We start from the raw sequence: 20731 nt of genomic DNA, 5'->3' as shown, positions 1-20731 counted from the left end.
AAGCAAAGGGGGAGATAGAGCGGAAACTCGAAGTGGACTTTTTCCTTTATTGAGTGAGTTGCTTCTAAGTCGCAAAATCGTCATCTTTTACTATTGTAGGATTGCTAGAAGAGGCGGACATTACAAAGGCTGGAACTTACAAAGTGTAAAGTACATTTTTTTGCTGTCGTGAAAGCAAGGCAACCCGCATACCGAACCGTGGAAGCAAAACACTTGTCCTGTCTTTTCCGCTAACACTTTACTGTCCTCGCGTCAGCTTCGTTGGAGGTAGATCTTTTCCTTCCTCAACACTCTTATCTCTACTCTATCACTGATTCTGAAATTGCATTGGATCATTTGTTTTGATTTCTTCACTATAAAATTCTGATTGCTTCATCCCATCACTCCCAATACTTTCATCTTATCTGGGTTTCACTTCTTTTTCTTTTTCGTTCTCAATCTGTCTGTGCAGTTTCTAAGGTTTGCCCAATGATGGGTTTTCGATAGTGGCATAATAACAGACTGTTTTTATGCTCTTCTTTTTGTTTTTGTTTCCCTGTTCATTGCTTTGACCTAAGAGTTTAATTGAATCAAGTGCAGTTTTTGTTTTGCTTTGACCATATCTCTTTTCGACGGTCAATCGTGGTACCTGCAAGCAAGTATAGTGTCTGATATTAGTGAATCTTTACCTCGGATTTGAATCGAATAGCTGTCAATCAATAATAGGAATTAGCTACTTTTTTCATGATTGCTGAGCTGATATTTTTATTTTACTTGTTTTCGTTTAACTTCCAATTATCGTCAAATGATTTAATATTCCCTTTATACCGATTTATGTTCTTTTACTGTTTACACCAAAATCCTCTATACAAACAAGTGTTTGAGTCACGCATTGTATTTTTATATCAGTGCTCTGAATGCTGTTTCCTCATGCTGGATGTGGTGTAGGCAATGGGTTATTGCAAGGCTCCTTGTGTGTTTTTACTATGCCTCTTCATCAGTTTCTGCCTTCCCCGTCAATTGTTGGCTGATGAGGTTGACAAAAACCTGACAGCTCAGCTGTTTATAGATGCTTCCGAACAGTCAAGCCGTCCAATACCTCAAACACTGTTTGGAATATTCTTTGAGGTTAGTTCAATTAATATTTGACTAAAATTACAGACGGTTACATAAATCACTTGATTGCTCTAGAATGTTTTCTTCTTAAAAGGAAAAGGCCTTCAACATATCAATCCATGACATACTAAGATGTCATCTAATGATACATAGTTTTACTTACCAAAAAGATGCCATTAATGAGAAAACTAACAATTTGAATTACTTTCAGTTTACAGCTTTCTGCATTTCTGCAGTGCTTGATTACTTACCTCATTTAGCGATGTTGTAACATTTTCATTTATTGCCGAGCAAATGATCCTTTTGAATTCCTTGCCCTACAGGAGATCAACCATGCTGGTGCTGGTGGGCTGTGGGCAGAGCTTGTAAGCAACAGAGGTTTGTTTGAGAACCTTATAATCATAAGAAGTAGAGAGAAATAATATAAGAGGATATTCTTTCTTTCTGTGTTTAAATTACATAATTGGTGGAAACCCTACTATTGAAGAGAAGTATGAGGTTCAGAATCTTTAGATTGCAAAATTTTCAAGGATATATTTGGTTTTTTTTTCTTGTCTAAAGTACTTGTTCTGACTAATAAATTTAGGGTCCAAATGTGTGCCCTTTGGGAGGGGATTAGACATTGGAGGGTGTGTAGGAGATGGTGAGCAAATAAAAAATTTTAATCACTTGATGGGTCATACTCCATTTTCATGGAAGAGATATTTACCTTTTGGGTGGATTTTGTCTAGAAATTATTCTTTTCCCCATTTAGGCTGTTTGATTTTTCTATTGCGTTCTCTTTAATCTCTCTTACGCAATGAAGTTCTCCCCTCTTGTTATTGATGTGACTTCTCTGAACTTGTTGGTTTGATTGGCTTTTAAGGTACCTGATCTGTTCAGTCATTTGGGAGAACTCAATTCATAACTAGATGCCTAGTGTAATTCCTATTAGGCTGAAGTTTCAATATGATATGCACGTTTGTCTTTTTGTTTACGTTCTTGCTCAAGTTCTTGTTTTTTTGGTATTCTGCTCAAGTTGTTTGTTTTTTTCTCCCTCAAGTTTGATGGCCATGAGCTAGCTCGCTTCAACAGATTTGGTTGACTACAAATGATCGAGTCACAGAAAAAAACTTCTGGGATAGGCCCTTGTAGTCCCACTCTAAAAATATAAATTATCAGTAAACCATCTGCAGTTGCTAATGCTTAGACTTATCATAATGATATCTTTCTCCTGTTTTTTTCTTCCTCCAGGGTTTGAAGCTGGGGGTGCCAATATTCCTTCAAACATTGACCCATGGTCCATAATTGGGGACGAGTCATCTATAATTGTGTCAACTGACCGGTCGTCATGTTTTGAACGTAACAAGGTGGCTCTCAAAATGGAGGTGCTCTGTAATAGTGAGGGCACTCATATCTGTCCATCTGGAGGAGTTGGTATATATAACCCAGGGTTCTGGGGCATGGTGAGGATAAACTGGCATTATATCAAATATATTATGTAGTGTGTGTGTTTCCCCTCTCTCTCTATCCCTCTTGCTGAAGAAACTTTTCTCTGCCAAATGCTTTCTTAGTCCATACTCTATTTTTCCCTAGTTGTTTAAACAACAAGATTGCAAAATCTCAAGCAGCTTATCTGCAAATTTTAGTCTTTTACATTGTCTGCTGTTCTACAATTTATATAGTTTCTACCTTGTTTCTCATGCAGAATATTGAGCAAGGGAAGAGCTACAAGATCGTATTTTATGTTCGCTCAACAGGAGCAATTGACATTTCTGTATCTTTTACGAGCTCAGATGGCTTGCAGACACTATCCTCCACCAACATAAAGTAAGAACCTAATTAATATTCTCATACTCTGAAAGATATTGTCCACTTAATGATTCCTTCATACAAGAATTATCGTTTGAGATGCCGTGGAGTTCATCTTCTTGTCCTCGCAGAGCTTCTGCTTCTGATGTTTCAAACTGGACAAAGATGGAGGTTCTGTTGGAAGCCAAGGAAACAAATCACAATTCAAGGCTGCAACTAACAACATCGAAAAATGGTGTGGTATGGTTTGATCAAGTTTCAGCTATGCCTTTGGACACTTACAAGGTTTGTGTTTCTTTCTTAATCATGACATACTGAAAAGTGACTAATTTATGTTTTTGATTGGTTAAACTGCCAACATTCCTTGATTATATAGAAACTGATTATTATGAGATTTAGAGTATGACAATTGCTTTGCATGTTTAAATTGGCTGTCCTGTCAGGCATATGTTTGTATATGTCTTCTAAAATGATGATGAGGATTTCTAAATTAAAATATGTAGTTAATGGCTTCAAAACTCTATAAATATAATTGAAGAAGCATGTACATTTAATGAAAATCCATGTCTAAAATAATTTTGATCAGCAAGCAACTTGTACATACCAATCAAAGCCTAATATGATCAGAATAGTTCTTCAAAGTTTTAGATGCCATTTCTCAACTTGTCATACATTTGAGTAAATAAGTGGCACTTCTCATCTGTAGGCACTGTTCATCTGCATGTTAACAACACCAAAAGCACCTTTTGGATTTTTTTTCAGAAAAAATATAGTCATTACCGAACAATTTTTTAGTTTCAAAAATAGAAACAGAAGTAGGAAACTACTCTAACTTGATGGAATACTAGCTTCTCTATTTTCTTTGATTACAGCGAGTGATTTGCAAAAACATTAGTTTATATTTTTGCGGGTTTGCTATTGCATGAACTTGTTTCACAATTTCAAACTGCAATACATATATTATATAATCTAATTTTTTGTGTTGTAATGATTTTGCAACAGGGGCATGGTTTCCGAAATGAGCTTGCTGAAATGCTTGCAGATATCAAACCTCGCTTTATTAGATTTCCAGGTGTGTGCTATGTTATGCACCTTGACAGCTTAGGTCAAATTGTTTTGTATATAGTCACTATGCTGAGGTTTTTTTTTTTTCTTTTTTTTTTTTGGGGGGGGGGTGGCGCGTTGTTTTATTTTTCAATCTGGTGATGATTTCTAAACTTCAGTGTCTTGGTTATCTAATTTTGTTATACTAAGACTGCTCCATCTGTGATAATTTTCTTTTGGTTAGACCTTCCTTAATAGTCGCTACCTCCTAGAGGTGGCAATTGGGCGGGTGGGTTCAGGTTAGTTCCATTTTGGGTTTGAGTAATTTTTCAAACCATTTTTGGTCAAAGTTATTGAATTTTAAAAGGCAAATTCAGTTGGATTAGGCAAGTCATTGAAGTTGAGTTAGAATTTATCAACCTTAATTAAGCCGGCGTTTTTGTTTTCAATTGGTAGCAGTCCTTAAACACTTTTTTTCCTTTTTTAATATCAGAAGATAAGTTCTTTTAAAATATCATTAGATCATATCAAAGAACAAAAAGCAGTAACTTGAAAGCCATTTACTAATTTAGAGTTATACTACGTTGGATATTGACAGATTTCTCCTAAAAATCATTAATTATTTATTGATTTTTAATATTCATCTTTGATGCATTGGTTTATATGATTTGGTTTACTAATCTTGCTAAAAGTTTGTTAAATTTATTAGTTGTAACCAAATTAATGTTTGAAAGGGAAATGGAATTATAGCTAATGTAAATTTGGATAAGGCTGGGGTTAGGTGGGTTCAAGTTGATTTCTTTTCTAAAGCAGGTTGGCTCAAGGTAAGGTTTGGGTGTTTCTTTTCGAGTTCATTTAGCTTGCTAGCTCTATATCCATCTCATTATTTTTCCCCTCTATGCCTTCTAGCTACAAGGACTTTGGATAGGTTGAGAAGGGTATGTCTTTGAGATGGCAGACCATGTTCTTAGCAATTTATGCACTGAGCTTGATGGTTTAAGTGCAATATCCATAGAGTAGTTTACTGTCCATGAATTGTCAGACAGCTCTACCAGGGTAAAGTGATAATACATGTAACATAGAGTGCTTTATTTATTTGAGCCAAGTTAGCAAGTAATAGTTTTTTCATATTGATTTGGTGATTTTGTTTGGTTTTTCCGCTTTGGTGGAGGTAACAAATGCACATTCTAGTACCTCTCTAGGGCAAACACCTATCAGTTTGTGAGGTCTGTGACACCTATCGTTTTGATTGTTAGTAAAGAGAAGGAATAATGGTGTGGTAGTGTTCGATTTATTTAATAAAATTTCCTTTGACTACATTGATGATCGATGGATGTATGAGCGTCGGGCAAATGTCGATTACTATTGAGGAAGGTATCTTTTGCCAAGTTTATTCCAACTCTGAGCTTGATGACAATCTCTTTTTCCAGGAGGAAAGTATTGTTGTGGACGCTTAGTAGTTGTTACGTAGGACTCTCAGATGAAGTGGTTTTAGGACTCTTAAAATAGAATGTGTTTGGTAGGACTTCATTTAGTTTGATATACTTCCTTTAATTATTGTAATCTCTATTTAAAGGGACAATGAATAAAACAAATGCAAGTTGAATTTTATCAAAACCCTAAAAGGATATCTAGGTTTGTCTCTAAGGAGTCCTAAAGGTTTCAGGCTCCCTAACTTGAGTGATTTTCTGTCCATTGCTTGGAACTCAATCCCAAACTCACGGATGCAACAGTATATAACGAACCATAGTTGTGGATGCTTAGAATCATGGAAATTTTAGAATGATTGAGTTCAACCACTAGCCTAATTCCCTAATGCATTATCTGTCTTGTTACTTTTATCTGTACTTGCTATTTTTTTACTTTTTCTGCACTGTTTGCTTAAATGTTTCACTTGGTCTTGATGTAAAATTTTATTAGATGGCTGTTTAGAATCTCAGAATGCCTGTTTAAAATCTCAGAAACCTTTGCTGAGATACAACCTCTGATCTATTTCAGTATGGAACTCTCTCAATAACATATTATACGGTGTCTCTTGTACCAGGTTACCATACAAAATTTGTTTTTGTATGTTAGTAGATCATTGAATTATACTCTGCTGATTGTTTGTCTTGTAAGTTTTATCTGACACTTGCTGTCCTGGTTTTGTTTTTAAGCACTAGCGTCATATATACACACATATATACATATATATCATGAGTTATAAACATAAAAATGATGTATTTTCTTAATTGTACTGCATTAGGTGGCTGTTTTGTGGAAGGTGAATGGTTAAGAAATGCTTTTCGCTGGAAAGCAAGTGTTGGACCTTGGGAAGAAAGACCAGGGCACTTTGGTGACGTTTGGATGTACTGGACTGATGATGGACTTGGTTACTTTGAGTTTCTTCAAGTGGGTATCTTATTCATTTGTAGGGTTTTATAGATTTCTCCTGAACATGGAGTACTTCAATTTATGCTGTTTAACTCTTGGCATTCTAAATTAGTACTATCTTCTTGCAGTTAGCAGAGGATCTTGGTGCATTGCCAATATGGGTGTTCAACAATGGTACTGTGCATGTACACCATTCTGTTCATGATTTAATTTTTATTTTTTTAGAGTTATAACTAATATACTAGTGGCTAATGCTTCCGGTCACTTTACCTTTTGCCTTGGGCTTTATCAAAATTTACAGGAATTAGTCATAATGATCAAGTTGATACATCCAGTGTTCTGCCTTTTGTGCAAGTATGTCTATGCAATTCTTCCTTTTGCCAATGATATTGGTTAATAACTGTTGTCTGATGATATGACTGAAGTTGGTTTAATCCCACATGGGTTTAGTGTTTGTTTAAGATAACCTGAATCTATTTTGTTTCTAAAACTTGATATCTAGAGATACCTTAGCTTAAGCTTAACTGGAAAAGGGTGAGGATCTGTACTTGATTTGCTGGAAATTTAAGGTATCTAAATCTAATTGGTGGGAAGAGGTAGCTGGGTTGGGATTTTAGAGTTTACAAATAGCTCAAAAAATTTCTTTTTCTTTTTTTTCTCTTCTTTTCCTAGAAACTAAATTTTATATGCTTCATATACATTTAAAAAAAAATTAATTATGTATTTTGAGAACTTTCCAATGAGAGCTTTAATTAGATTATAAGAAAAAAATAAATTTTGATCTTATTATATGTGAATACTTTGGTTTTTTACTGAGTCATTCTTTATGTTTTGTTTTTTATGATATTCTTTATAATGTGCTGATTGCAGGAGGCCCTTGATGGCATTGAGTTTGCTAGAGGTGATGCTAGTTCTACATGGGGTGCTGTTCGAGCTGCAATGGGACACCCTGAACCTTTCGATTTGAAATATGTTGCTATTGGGAATGAGGATTGTGGGAAGAAGAATTATCGAGGTCAGCAAAATCATGCTTGCACATGCATATGCATGTGAATTTGGTAGTGGCATGGCAGTTATAAATGGGAATCTTTTATAGCTTCTGTAACATTTTAATGCATTTCATTAATATCCCTTTTGTCAAAAGTTATTTAGTTATTGAAGGCAAATTCTCTTTGTATTGTCCATAAGAAGGTGGATGTAGAGTCCAGCCCTTGAGTTTTTTTGTTGCGAAATTTTGGAAAAAGAGTCCTCGAGTTTTTTGGTTGCAAAATTTTGGAAAAAGAGCTTTTCTGGGAGACATGGAAAAGTTTTATCCTTCGCTCAAGTATTGCTGGTCATATCACTCTACCACTGTTTTTATTTGATTAGTTACCGGAGTATTATTAGTGAATTGTTATTTCATTTAGAAATATCAGAGTATGGAGACACTTTTTTTTGCTTAATTTTCTTTTCCTATTTTGGATTGAACAGGAAATTACCTCAAGTTCTATGATGCTATAAAGCGGACCTACCCAGATATCAAAATCATTACAAACTGTGATGGATCTTCTCTCCCGCTTGACCACCCAACTGATCTTTATGATTTTCATGTAAAGTTCTTGAAAGCTAGCATAATGACACTAGAATGACTTTTTAGTTTATCTCCTTGTTTCTTTTGTTTTCTCATTTTCATTTTCTGTTAAGAATATGGATGGCAGGATGAATTTTTTTCCTTGATATCTTAATAGGTTTATACATCTGCCAACAACTTGTTTTCTATGTCCCATAAATTTGATCGTACAACACGACAGGGTCCAAAGGTATGTGAAGGTGGTAATGAGTGATATTTGGATTTGTTTGTTTTCTTATTTTTTTTTTCTTCAACACATTCCAGGCCTTTGTTAGTGAATATGCTGTGACTGGGAAAGATGCTGGCACTGGAAGTCTTTTAGCAGCACTTGCTGAGGCTGCATTCCTTATTGGTCTGGAAAAGAACAGGTTTTGTTTCTTTTTTTTTTTTTTTGTTAATCTTTCTCTTCAACATATTCTATTTGGTCTCTTTCATTTAATTCTTTATAATAGGCTTACCCTAGTATCTTCATGAAAAGCCCTATTGGCTGGCTCATTATTAATTGTTTTTAAGTGTTTGTTTTACTGATCTTGGGAAGTTTTAAAACATTTGACTCTTCACCGAGGACTCTTTAAATTTGTTCATTGAAATGGGAAATTGGCAAAAAATTGCTGTGCTGTGATTTTGATGGTTTTTGTATAACTATTAGAAGTGATTCTGACTCACAATTGTTTATATACCTAAACTATGCTTAAATATCATTATATAATCCTCCTCAGTGTAAGCTACTGAATCTATGTTTGTTATACTGCAGCGATGTTGTGCATATGGCTAGCTATGCACCACTTTTTGTGAATTCCAATGACAGACGGTATTTTTCTCACTATTTTTTTAAAATGTAATCTCTCTCTTAAATATGTTGTAAATCTGATTTTGATAAAAAATTGTTATTAAGGTGGAACCCAGATGCAATCGTCTTCAACTCCTTTCAGGTGTATGGAACTCCTAGCTACTGGGTGCAACGTTTTTTCACAGAATCAAGTGGAGCAACTCTTCTTAATGCAACACTGCAAAAAGATTCATCTAATTCCCTTGTTGCATCTGCAATTACTTGGAAAAATTCAGAGGATGGTCAAACCTACGTAAGGATAAAGGTCTGTAACATGGAGATCTTGACTTTTTTCTCCAACTGTTTTCCCATGGCTACTTTTTGTTCATTTTTCCTTTTGCCTAACAAGAAGTCCATGTGCTTCAAGATCTCATTAGTTATCTAGGGCCTGTGATGCTTATCAATCAACCCACAGCATAGGTATCGATATAGATACATTTAAACATATTTAAAAAAGGATTATTGCTTGATTTCCCTGAATGTGCAGGACCTAGAAGAACTTTGTTGGTTATATATATATATGGCCTCTTGGTAAATAGGCATGCATTAAATGACTGCATTGTTTGCATGTATTTTCACATACATGTGTTTGCATATATATTGACCTTATGTTTCTTATGGCTATTTGGCTCTCAGATGGAATTGATAATAAAGATTTAACAGATGATTTCTCATTATCAAAAGATGGAAGTAAAGTTGGTAGCTTAAATTTTGAACTTGGCTACATCAAAATATCCTTAGAGAACACAAAAAGCTACTTCTCAAGTTAAAAAAGAATGCAAGTTAGGCATTCTTGGATCAAACCTAACATAAATTAAAATCCTTAAATCTAAAAAGTCTCTGCCACTTGCTTAATTCTACCATCATCTTATTAATTGAAAAGTTATTGATTGCCTTTTATCTTTTGGCATATATTCCTCTTACATTCAAATATATATATGATGAATCCAGGTTGTAAACTTTGGGAGCAATTCAGTCAACCTCCAAATTTCTGTTGATGGATTGGATCCAAATTCTGTAAAGCTGTCTGGATCAACAAAGACCACTCTCACGTCTGCTAATCTGATGGATGAGAATTCCTTCAAGGAGCCAAAGAAGGTTAAACAGCCATTTTTATTACTTTTCATCTTCTGTTTTTGCAAAAAAGTCCTTGAAGTCTTTGCATATGTTCATGTTAATGCAACCCTACTGCTTGGTTTGCATATGTTCTGGTCCTCATTCTCACCTTTGTTGATACTTAAAATTTAGATCATAAAAACATTAAGACTAAATTTTCATGGTTGATACATGCAGGTCGCTCCTAATCAAACACTGCTGGAAGATGCGCAAGAGATGAGTGCGCTACTGCGACCACATTCTTTCACTTCATTTGATTTGTTAAAAGAGTCTGTGAATCTTAGAATTACAGAAGATGATTCTTCTCTCGTATCTTCCATCTGAAATAAATTAATGGGAAGTAGTAATATGCAAAACGTAAAAGATGCGTGGGTCTATATATATTAAAATAATGATAGTTCACCAGCGCTCTGGTGGATATCAAGTCTTTGCATTCAATCAGCTATGTATATAAAGTCTCCTCTGCCATTTGGTTTTCATTTTAGGGTTCATCAAATATAACATAACATTCCGTAATCTCACATCCCTGAATAAAATTATGTGTTTGGGTTTTAACATTTTGATCACCTTTATAATCTCATATTTCCAATTACATTGCTAAACATCAAAACCTTAAGAGCCAGTGAGCAATGTATACAAACACGAGAAATGGATAAACCACAACCATGACCATCAAGAATTTTACCTAATCCCGTGTATGAAGAGGAAAAACTGAAACAGCCGAGGCATTGTTGATCAAGTGATGTGTAGCACCGGAATCTGGGCACCAAGATGCGTCAGCTCCAACAGCAGCAACGTTTACTAATGGTGAATTCCTAGTATGCCCTTGTATTGTTGAAGGTGACTCAACGGTTGGCAGGTGGGCTTCCTTGGCCAGCTGAATAACTACCTTGACCAACTGAACTTGTTGCTACATTTGCATCAAGTAATACCCCACTTACACCCTGCAAATTATGGGGCTGTCTACTTGATGTAATCATGGGATACCCTGAAATAAAAGGAGATTGCGATTTTTCCAGATCCGCCACACAATGAGACCAAAGAAACATTGTCAATCAACATCTCCCAAGTGAATCTGATGATGGTTTTGTAGGTTTGTCACTAGCCACTCTAGAAGATCTCCTGAGAAGAATAGGGACAACTTATCAGCAGGGACAACGAGCTCCCAAATGTCTCTAGTTGCAGGGCAATCTTTTAAAACGTGAGTCACATCTCCAACTCATAATGGCAGAATCCACAAACTATCCAGACTAATACATCTCCTCATTCTTCACGTTAGTACGCATACGCTGTTGAAGGGCAAGCCAAAAGAAGAATTTAACCCTCTAAGGCCTCAAAAATTACCACGGAAGCTGCCAAACTATCTCTTTTGGGTTCCATAACCTACCTCGGATTCTTCCATAGGCACTTTTGAGCATAAAGGACCCTGTTGTTGAGCCACTCCGTATGACTGTTCGAACCGACTACTAGATGTTGAAGGGCAAGCCAAAAGAAGAATTTAACCCTCTGAGGCCTCGAAAATTTCCACGAAAGCTGCCAAACTATCTCTTTTGGGTTCCATGACCTACCTCGGATTCTTCCATAGGCACTTTTGAGCATAAAGGAACCTGATGTTGAGCCACTCCATATGACTGTCTGAACCGACTACTGGATGCGGCGGGAGGATTCCCACAATCCTCCAAATGATCTCGTCTAGGAGTTAGAGTCGAAAAAAATCAAAATTCCAATAACCTTCCTCAGTAACCATTTCTCTAAGTGGGCAATCCATCATCAAGTTAAAATAAGAAGGCATACGATTACAAAGAAGGCCAACAGTAGGAATCTAAGAATCTTTGCAACAATTAATACTTCTACCATCTCCCACCGACCAAATTAAATTTTCTCAAATGAATGGTCATAAATTTGATAGATTTTTCCAAAGAAAAGAACCACTACTTTGAATCAAGGTTTCCGGTAAACCATTTTGGATCCTATATTTTGTTTTAAGAACACGAACCTAAAGGGCTTTTGGGTCTGAAACAATCTTAAACCCGATTTTCATCATGAAGGTCATATTATGATCTCGTATCCGCCTTAATCCCAAACCACCATTGGGTCGTGGTTGACAAATAACCTCCCAGCAAACTAATGTCATTTTTTGCCACTAGTTGAAGATCCCCAGATAAACTGCCTTATCAAACATTCAATTTCATCACAAATACCCTTAGGAATCATCATAGGCTACATAAAAAAAACTTAGGATTGTTAAAAGAACCAATTGAGCAAGTGTGACTCTTCCCACTAGTGAAAACTTACGTGCATCCCAACTATTCAACTTACTTTGAATTTTGTCTACCACAAACCTTAAGGTGCTATTGGTAACTCGCTCATGAAAAAGTGGCATGCCCAAGTAAGATCCTAGATTATTCACTCTATGAAAGCCCAAGAAATTACTAATCCTCCACGTTAGATTCTCATCAACCTCTTTTGAGAAAAAGATGTTGGTCTTTTGCGAATTTATCCGATGTCCAGAAAACTTACAAAACCTATCCAATATGCCTTTCAGAATTTGGGTTTGTTGAACGTTGGCCTGACCAAAGAGCATGAGATCATCTGTAAAAAATAAGTGAAAAAGAGGTGGACCCAAATGGGTCAATTAATCGGATCCCAAAGATTGCAATCAATGTGAGCATGAATGTTGTGACCAAGCCACTCCATACATAAGACAAATAAGCACGGAGATAAAGGACAGTCTTGATGAACACCTCTAGTCAGTTTAAGTTTGTATAGGAACGACATTCCATAAAATCTACAAAGTAGAGTTCGTAATAGTAGACACAATTACATTAATGAGAAAATCATGCTCTTTGGTGACTCATCGAACCCGATCATATGCCTTTTCCAAATCTATTTTAACGGCCAGCAATCTTTTATTCTTTTGTCGACTCTTCATAGAATGAACAACCTACTGCGTAATGATGATGTTATCAGTGAGGTTTCTACTAGTTATGAAGCCTACCTATTCCTAAGCTATTATTTTCGGGAAGACCACTTTGAATCAATTGACGATGATTTTCATAACCAGATTATAAAGAACTGAACACAAACTGATTGATCAGAATTGAGAAAAATTTTAGGACTTTTAACCTTGGGAATAACAACAATTAAGGTGTTATTTAAATTCAATTCAATAGGATTCCCAACAAATATCCCCTTAACCCATTCACACACAAAGCCCCCTATTTGATCCCGTTGATCTTGGAAAACAGAGGCATGAAAACCATCACTATTTGGCGCTTTCAGGGGGCCATATCGAACATTGCCCTCTTAATTTCCTCATCCATAATCAGTTGTCTCAAAAACTAGATATCAAATTCATCAAGCTTAGGGAAAGCACTTGGGGGAAGGCCTCTCATCGGACTTGGTTGCTCACCATAAAGTTTTTGAGAAAAAGTAACAGCCTCATGTTTGAGCTCCTCTTCCTCATACATCCAATCCCCTTTATCATTTTCCAAAGCATTGATCTTATTAACCTTCCTTTTTTGCAAAATGCGCCTACAAAAAAACTTGGTATTACAATCTCCCAAGTTCAACCAATCACACCTCGCCTTCTGTTCCCAAAAAAGCTCTTCATGATACAAGACGCTTTCCAACTCTTCACGCACCTCCATTTTTAATTGCAAAAGATGATCAAAGTGTACTATATTCAATTCAAAACTTTAGTTTAGGAGAAAGAAGTAGAGGCCTGTGATCAGACTTGAGTCTCAGAAGGTGGGTTACCAAGCTGTTAGGAAAAGCAGAAAACCAAGCTTTATTACACATTGCCTTATCCAACATTTCTACAATTCCTCCTCTTGCCCAAGTGAACTCTGGACCCATCAAACCTAAGTAATGAAGATTAGATAAATCCATAAAATCACCAAATAATGAACATCTCCTTCCAATGCCCCGCCCACCCTTTTTTTCATCAGTTGAGAGAATAGCATTAAATCTCCAATTGCTAACCAAGGGATCCTTTCACTTTGTATGGTCAAACTCAACACTTTCCAAAGAAATCTTCGGTTTTGTTTATCAGGACTACCATAAACAAAGGCAATTAAAGCTGGATGTCTAGGAGAATTATCTGATACCCTCGTTAAAATAAACTGGGGTTGACTTTTAATAACCTCTACACAAACAGAATCCTTCTAATCAATCCAAATTCCTCCCGAAAAATCAATAGATTTAGCCTGATGTGAAAACTCAAAACCAAGTTTTTGCATGATTAAATCTGCTTTACACCAACTAACTCTCATTTCTTAAAGTCCAATAATGTTCAGCTTAAACTCCTTATTATATTCACGAAAAATACACGGGAATTTACGACCTGCACATCCTTGACAGTTTCATGCAAAAATAGAGAAACTCATAATAATAGATAGACAAAGAAAAATGGAACTAACCTCTATTCACCATTCGTGGTTTTTTTTTTTAAATGCAAAATACATTTTCTTTTGGTGAAATTAAAATGAGGGCAAATCCCTAACAACAACACGATTAGTGCGACTCGATCCTAGATCACGTAAACACTCTGACCATTAAGCCAACACGTGGGATTCAACTTGTTGCATATATTAATTATATGAAATGTTGATACAATATATTTTAATATGTATTTGACATTAACATTAATGTCTATTTGACACATTAAATCATGTAAAATATGTTGTAAGGGTTTACTTAACTGTAAAAACGATTTTACTAAATTTAATTAAATGAGTTTAAATCAAATTTGTTATAGCTTTTAAATGAATTTTATTTAATATATTCGTTTTGAAATCCAGCTTTAAATGTGGATATTATTATCCAAGTCAAGTAATATCTGAATCTGCTAGTTAAAATATTAAAATTTAAATAAACCGTATTATCCAAACCAATAAAAAATTCACAAATAAGATGACTAACAATAAAACTGGATTTTATAATCTTTCCACCATAGTAACTGAACACCAAATAATACATATATAGCTCTGTGAAGGATAACATGAATATTATATAATAACATTTCTATTTTTCTGTAAATTTTTCTAGTGAACATTTTTTCTTCTTTGAAGAAAATAGTTTTTCTTAACACAAATCTGTCAAAATCCTATTTCCACCAAGAACATGAAAACTCAAATTCTCACTTCTCAAGAGACAATAGTTTATATAGCTATATATTCGATACTGTATTTGAGATTACGGATCCTAACATATAATTTGGTAGAAAACTTGTATTCTCATATTTTCCAAATCAAATATGCATTGAGATCAAGTACCCATGAACCAGAAGTACACTCTTAACTTGTTCAGAAAAAAAAAAAAAAGTAGGCTCTTAACTGCTGGAAAGGCTTAACAAGCTTTTGAGAACTAACTGCTACAATCATATATCAACTTTAGTGATGTGAGCACAAATAAAAGAAAATTTAATAACATATTTCTCAAAAGCTTAGTACGGTTTGAAGTTTGAACAGAACAGAATGTCTAGAAGTAGACAACCAATATTTGACCACATGAAACATATAAGAACTGTGCATAGAAATAGAGGTTGCCATTAAAATGGATACCTGAAGTAACCATTGAAATCCTTAGTCGAGCAAATCAGACACTGAAGTCCTCCTGAATGCATCAACTTGAGGCAACAGAGCAGCTAAGGACTTATTAGGGAATATGTTATCTGCTTTCATTCTCTCCCTGATCCCATAAGCTGGAGCTTTGGCATTTATATACGCTCTGACTAGAGTTTGGAATTGACTAACTCGAGCTACATATCCGGCCTGTCTCATTCTATGTAACATTTTTTCTGCGTTATGGATATCACCCCTCCTAGCATACTGCTCCATCACAACCATGAAAGTAGTAAACATGGGCTTAATTTCATTTTGCTGGCATGCCTTCTGCAAGATTGAGTCAGCCTTTTCCACATCCCCTGCTTCCACATGAAGCTTCACAAGAGCATCCCAAGTGAATGGGCCAATCTGGCACCCATTACCAGCCATTCGCTTAACAAGATCCTTCCCTTTTTCCAGCATCTTATGGTTTGAGTAGACCTTCAAGAGATGGGTATAATACCTTGCAGGAAGCTTTTTTGATGTTTTTAACAGCCTTTCGAAAATTTCCTCTGATTTTTCAATTTTACCTAACTTTCCCCAGGCTTCAATACCAGCCAGAAACTCTTCAAAGCGGGGTTTTGAATCACAGATCTTCCAAATTCTTTCTACTTCATCAGCCTTTCCAAGACCAGCATACAGAGGAAGCAAAAACCTGTAAACCCAACGATTCTCTTTTATGTTGTCCCCTTCCATTGCCTTCAGAACTTCCTCAGCTTTTTCCATTAGGCCTGCTGAGGCATAGTGCTTAGCCAGGACAGATTGTATCTGGATGTCTGGTTCAATACCTTCAGCCTTCATTGTCTCAACAATTTGCTCCATCCCAGATATGTCATTACATAAACCTTTCGTGTCAATTAAGATTCTATAAGTAAAGAGCGTAGGTTTGACATTTTCTTTCTCCATTAACAACAGCACATCAGCTATTTTTTTCTTGTCAAGCCTCTTATAGAGGAGCAACAGCTGGTTGCAAGCAAAAGCAGTACTTGGGAATTCTAGGTCCTTCATTTTGTTGAAGACCTCTTCTGCTTTCTTCAGATTGTTAGATACAACACAGTTAGCCAGCAGGGTTCTGTAGATTATCTCTCCTCTGAAAGATTTTGGGATAGTCTGAATGTAGTCTTCTGCCTTCTGGAGACCTCGTATTTTGGCAATCAAATCAAGACGAGAAGCATAATCTTTCTCATTAAATTCAAGCTGCTGCTTCATCTCCAGCCACTCAGAGAGCTGCAAACAATCAATCCATAAGCAAACAGAAAGGAAAGAACAAATGCAAAGTAAAAACCTACGACTTCCAAAAACCTACAACTTCCATGACTAAAATCATACACAATAGAATATCATTCCAATTTAGGCATTTATATATATATCAAGTAGTTTAGCAAAATGGATTAAGGAAAAAAGTGCCTAAGCAGGGTATTGGTAATATTCTAATATTAGAAATCATTTTATCAACCGACCTAGAAAATCCATACCATTTCTGCAGTTGACATTGTGTGAGAATGCTAAACATGCAGTGTAAAAACTAGAAGCCAAAGAAAGCTAAAGGAAGCTGCAATCAAATCTTTGAGCCTTTGGTAATAGCAAGCACGGCACAAAAAGGAAAAAATCACTTTTTTCGCAAGAGGGTATCCAACTGTCTCCTGACTAAAGGAAAATGAAAGGTGAGCCAATTCCAAGGAGAAATAACATTAAACTAAAGGAAGAAATTTTAGAACTTTTTTTGTGCCAAATTTGTGAGACCAAATTTCTAATTACAAAAACTACCAGATTATCATAGGATGTCAGATTATTGCAAGGACATCTCCAACTAGACAACTAGATGAGCATCTAAAGATTCTAAGGATCAGTTATATTTTTTAATTGAGAGCAAAAGATTGACAAATGCACAAACAAACAATGCATCCTGCAGGCATGATTGATGAAAGCACAATGAGTACTCCTTTGACAAAGAAATATACTAATACATCAGGTAAAATAAACGATAGAAAGAAACCAAAGTTTTGATATACTCCTGCAACATGCATCAAAAAGTGAGGTGGGTACTTATCAAATATTTTATTTGAAATGGTCTGTAATCGAGTTAAAATCCAAACAAGAAGTTTTACACATATGCTTACAAAATCCAGTGATTGATTGCTTGCACATTTATGACATACTATCAGCACAAAGTTGATTTCTTGTTTAGCTCATTTTTCTGACAGAAAACTCAATTTGTATACTTTTCTATTTAACTTAATACCAAGGAACTTTAAACAATCAAGTACTGTTTGGTTTTACAGTGACAAATAAGATACACAATTAGAAGAAAATAAGAAAAGTTCTCTTCCTTGCTATATTGAAGAAAAGGAAAAACAAAGAAAACCAGAAAATCTTATATTTCCCAGTTACCCTATGATGGAATGATATTGGAAGTTCCAATCTGCAGCTACTAGTACTACTTACCAAAAAATCAAAAGCCCTTCCTAAAATAGAAAATTTTAAAACAAAACATTAGGGAAAAGGAGAAACAGATTTGCCTAAACCATATGTATTTTATCGTCATGCACTTACAAACAATACAAGAATAGTGCTTACAATTTATTTAATATTTTCATAAGAAATTATTTAAATAATTTTTTAATGGATAAAATTACTTGAATCATGAAATCGCATTGCATATACACTTATATGCAGAGAAGGTAATTTCATACCCAATAAGTTGACCTTAGTTTAATCAACATAAATTCTCAAAATAGATACAATGATAATTCAAATCACCTGCAATGCCCTCCCATACATTCGGCGCTTGCGAAGATTAAGCGTTGCTGATGAAATCTCAGCTCTGCTTAGATTTTTTCCTTCCTCAAGCCACTTATCAAGAACCTTATGAGTAGAAAGACCTGGAGCAGAGATAAGAGCTTTGAATAATCCTGAGGTAGTCCTCCTTCCAGATGACTTTTTATCACTGACATCAGTCTCAGCCCCAAACAATTCTAGCTCATTTGAGGCAGTTTCTTCGACATCAACAGAAAATTCTTGATCAGAATCCAGTCCATCTTCAGTTTCATCCTTAGCAATATGATCTCTTTTTTTCTCAGAATTACCAGCTGTTTCAAGTTCAGAAAAACCATCTTCCAAGTCATCTTCCTCCCCACTGCTTTCAGCACCAGCTTGGGAAGAAAGGCCACATCTCCAAACAGAGAAATTAGAGGAAGCATGTGTTGATCGGTAAAATCTCAATAAAGATGGACATGAACCAGAAAAAATAGCATTTTTTTCAATGGAAGTATTTGAAGTTTGTAATCTAGCAGAAGCAGAAAAAGAAGCTCCAGTTCTGATACTTGTATCTCTGGAAACCAGGCAAAAAACATTCATGGATCATTATCTCAAACCAAAAAACATGAAAAAGAAAATTAATTTTCTAATTTCAAAAAGCTAAATGTAGAACTAACAAAGAGAGACAAGAGAAATGACTATTGATGAACTTTTTATAGATATTTTGTAAATGCACGGTTAAATAAAATCGAGAGCACAACCAAACATAGCAAATACACATATTTGGCTTCCAGGGTATTTTAGAATTCAATATAGTGACAAAATGATATATGAAAAAGGGATTATTATAATTGTTTGATAGTTACGTGTGCGAACAAATGCAGAGTCTTCAACTGGTAATAAGGAAATTGAACAACGTAGGATCAACTCAACTAAATGATATCATGCAATTTTCAGCGGATTTGTATTACTGGAAAGTAAACATTTTTTTCATGTCAAACTGTAGCACAGGCTGTTTAGCTATGGAAGAAATAGTCAGGAAAGTAAGGGCAGGGCTAGTTGGATTCAGCTTAGGTTAATTAATCTCTACCAAATAAAACAGATACATATATAACGACCCAACAACATTTTGCCTTTCCTTCTTTTTCTCCTTGCAGGTTTTCTCGGTAAACAAACAGAGACGAAAAAGAGAAATACAAGTAAAATGCAGAGCATAAAAGGAGAGAAAGAAAAAGGTACCTGAGCGGCTTAGGAACTCGGCGTAGTGCCCACATGATGAATATACGAAGCAGAAAATGCCGAAAGCAAACACTCTTCAGTCTTAGAAACCCCCAAAACTCTCAGCAGCCAGGACTTGCCAGCCTTAAACCCTAAAAACCCAAGGCCGAAATTTTCGGTTAGCGTTACTCTGTTTCCCGTATATATATTAATAAGCTCCAGTAGCAAATGGACCTAAAACTACATTCAATTTCTAGTTTTGTCTTAAAGTTTTTTTTATCATAATTATCAAGTTTATCTTAGTTTTTAAAAAAATACTAGCAAATAAAGAGATCAGTAGAGGTAATTATAGGTCGGGTCAGGTTTGAGTTTGGTTTTAATATAATTTTAGATACATTTTTTAGGCTAGGGACCAAGTCCACCTAAAAAGTGGACCTTAAATTTTGTTTTAAGTCCAGCCCAATTCACTCGTATTAAATTTTTTTATTTTTTTATTTTTACATAAAAACAAATTTAAAAGTATACTGAAAACATCAAAAAAAAAGTTTTCCAACAAATTAAAAATAAATTAAAAAGTATTTAATATTTATGCTTAAATAACATTAAGATAGGTGCAACTTAGCAAACAAATATCTCTAAAATAGTAGTAAAATTAACAATAAAATAATAATTATATAATATCCAAACAATAATAACAATATTATAAAGAAATGATAGCAACAAAACCATGGAAACAACAGTAAGATTTTTTTTTTTTTGCAAATTCGAACCAAGCCTAGATCAAAAAAGCTTACCTAAGACCCGCCCGTTTAGAAAATAATCATTGTTTTTTTGCCTAAACATATTTTTCAAGCTTATATTTTTATTCAAATCCTCATTTTTTTGAGCCGTAGTTTAAATATGACATCATATATTTTTGAGAAAAAAGAATAAGATGATAGTTTAAATATATTTTTGAAAAAAACAACCATAAATACATAAAATTTAAGGATGGATTTAGTGTTAGTGCTACCTATAATATTTACAACAATGGAACACGTGTATGGTGTTAGAAGTTTGGGTTGTTGAGTTTAATTAATTTAACCATAAATTTAGGCCTAGGAATAAAAATAAATACTCAATAAAAAATTCAAAAAGAAAATCAATTGTGTGATAAAAGAAAATTAATTCGCCTGACGATATATGTAGACTGTACAGTACCGCGTTATGTATATTTAAAAAATAAAAAATTACAAGTTCAGGGTGAACCTCGACATATGAACATCGTCCAAGTTCATCTGAATTTCTGGACAT

General features: G+C 34.9%; 2 protein-coding genes across 4 annotated transcripts; one reads left to right on the top strand and one right to left on the bottom strand.

Moving 5' to 3' along the window:
• Positions 1-2: 2 nt before the first annotated feature.
• On the top strand, positions 3-10412 carry LOC107921975 (alpha-L-arabinofuranosidase 1). Of its 3 annotated transcripts, none has more exons than XM_016851770.2 (18): positions 3-267; positions 928-1107; positions 1419-1473; positions 2329-2540; positions 2783-2904; positions 3018-3171; positions 3889-3958; positions 6176-6321; positions 6432-6477; positions 6605-6657; positions 7174-7318; positions 7774-7892; positions 8031-8102; positions 8177-8280; positions 8667-8723; positions 8808-9006; positions 9693-9839; positions 10035-10412. In XM_016851770.2, the coding sequence occupies exons 2-18, from the start codon at positions 931-933 to the stop codon at positions 10179-10181; spliced, it is 2025 nt and encodes a 674-aa protein (XP_016707259.1). In that variant the 5' UTR covers positions 3-267; positions 928-930; the 3' UTR covers positions 10182-10412. The 3 variants fall into 3 exon arrangements, with proteins under 3 accessions (XP_016707259.1, XP_016707261.1, XP_016707260.1); XM_016851772.2 differs by having other exon boundaries at positions 26-267; positions 889-1107; XM_016851771.2 differs by lacking the exon at positions 3-267 and adding an exon at positions 306-459.
• LOC107921976 (pentatricopeptide repeat-containing protein At1g80270, mitochondrial) lies at positions 10345-19627 on the bottom strand. Its single transcript, XM_016851774.2, has 4 exons — positions 19460-19627; positions 18224-18794; positions 15422-16690; positions 10345-12449 (listed from the first exon to the last, which is right to left on the bottom strand). The coding sequence occupies exons 1-3, from the start codon at positions 19492-19494 to the stop codon at positions 15443-15445; spliced, it is 1854 nt and encodes a 617-aa protein (XP_016707263.1). The 5' UTR covers positions 19495-19627; the 3' UTR covers positions 10345-12449; positions 15422-15442.
• Between the last annotated feature and the right edge of the window lie 1104 nt (positions 19628-20731).

This window comes from Gossypium hirsutum, chromosome D01 (genome assembly GCF_007990345.1).
Source record: "Gossypium hirsutum isolate 1008001.06 chromosome D01, Gossypium_hirsutum_v2.1, whole genome shotgun sequence".
Lineage (NCBI taxonomy): Eukaryota > Viridiplantae > Streptophyta > Magnoliopsida > Malvales > Malvaceae > Gossypium > Gossypium hirsutum.
Note: the sequence above shows the minus strand (reverse complement) of the source record. Positions and strands in the feature narration are given on the sequence as shown.

Bases quoted from the DNA above. Each gene is read 5' to 3' on its own strand.
- LOC107921975 (XM_016851770.2), top strand. From the start codon at position 931: ATGGGTTATTGCAAGGCTCCTTGTGTGTTTTTACTATGCCTCTTCATC. The intron at 1,474-2,328 runs GTTTGTTTGAGA...TTCTTCCTCCAG, and splicing joins AGAGCTTGTAAGCAACAGAG to GGTTTGAAGCTGGGGGTGCC. The intron at 9,840-10,034 runs GTTAAACAGCCA...TGATACATGCAG, and splicing joins CCTTCAAGGAGCCAAAGAAG to GTCGCTCCTAATCAAACACT.
- LOC107921976 (XM_016851774.2), bottom strand. From the start codon at position 19,494: ATGTGGGCACTACGCCGAGTTCCTAAGCCGCTCAG. The intron at 18,795-19,459 runs GTACCTTTTTCT...CCTGGTTTCCAG, and splicing joins CGAGTTCCTAAGCCGCTCAG to AGATACAAGTATCAGAACTG. The intron at 16,691-18,223 runs GTGATTTGAATT...GATTGTTTGCAG, and splicing joins TGTATGGGAGGGCATTGCAG to CTCTCTGAGTGGCTGGAGAT.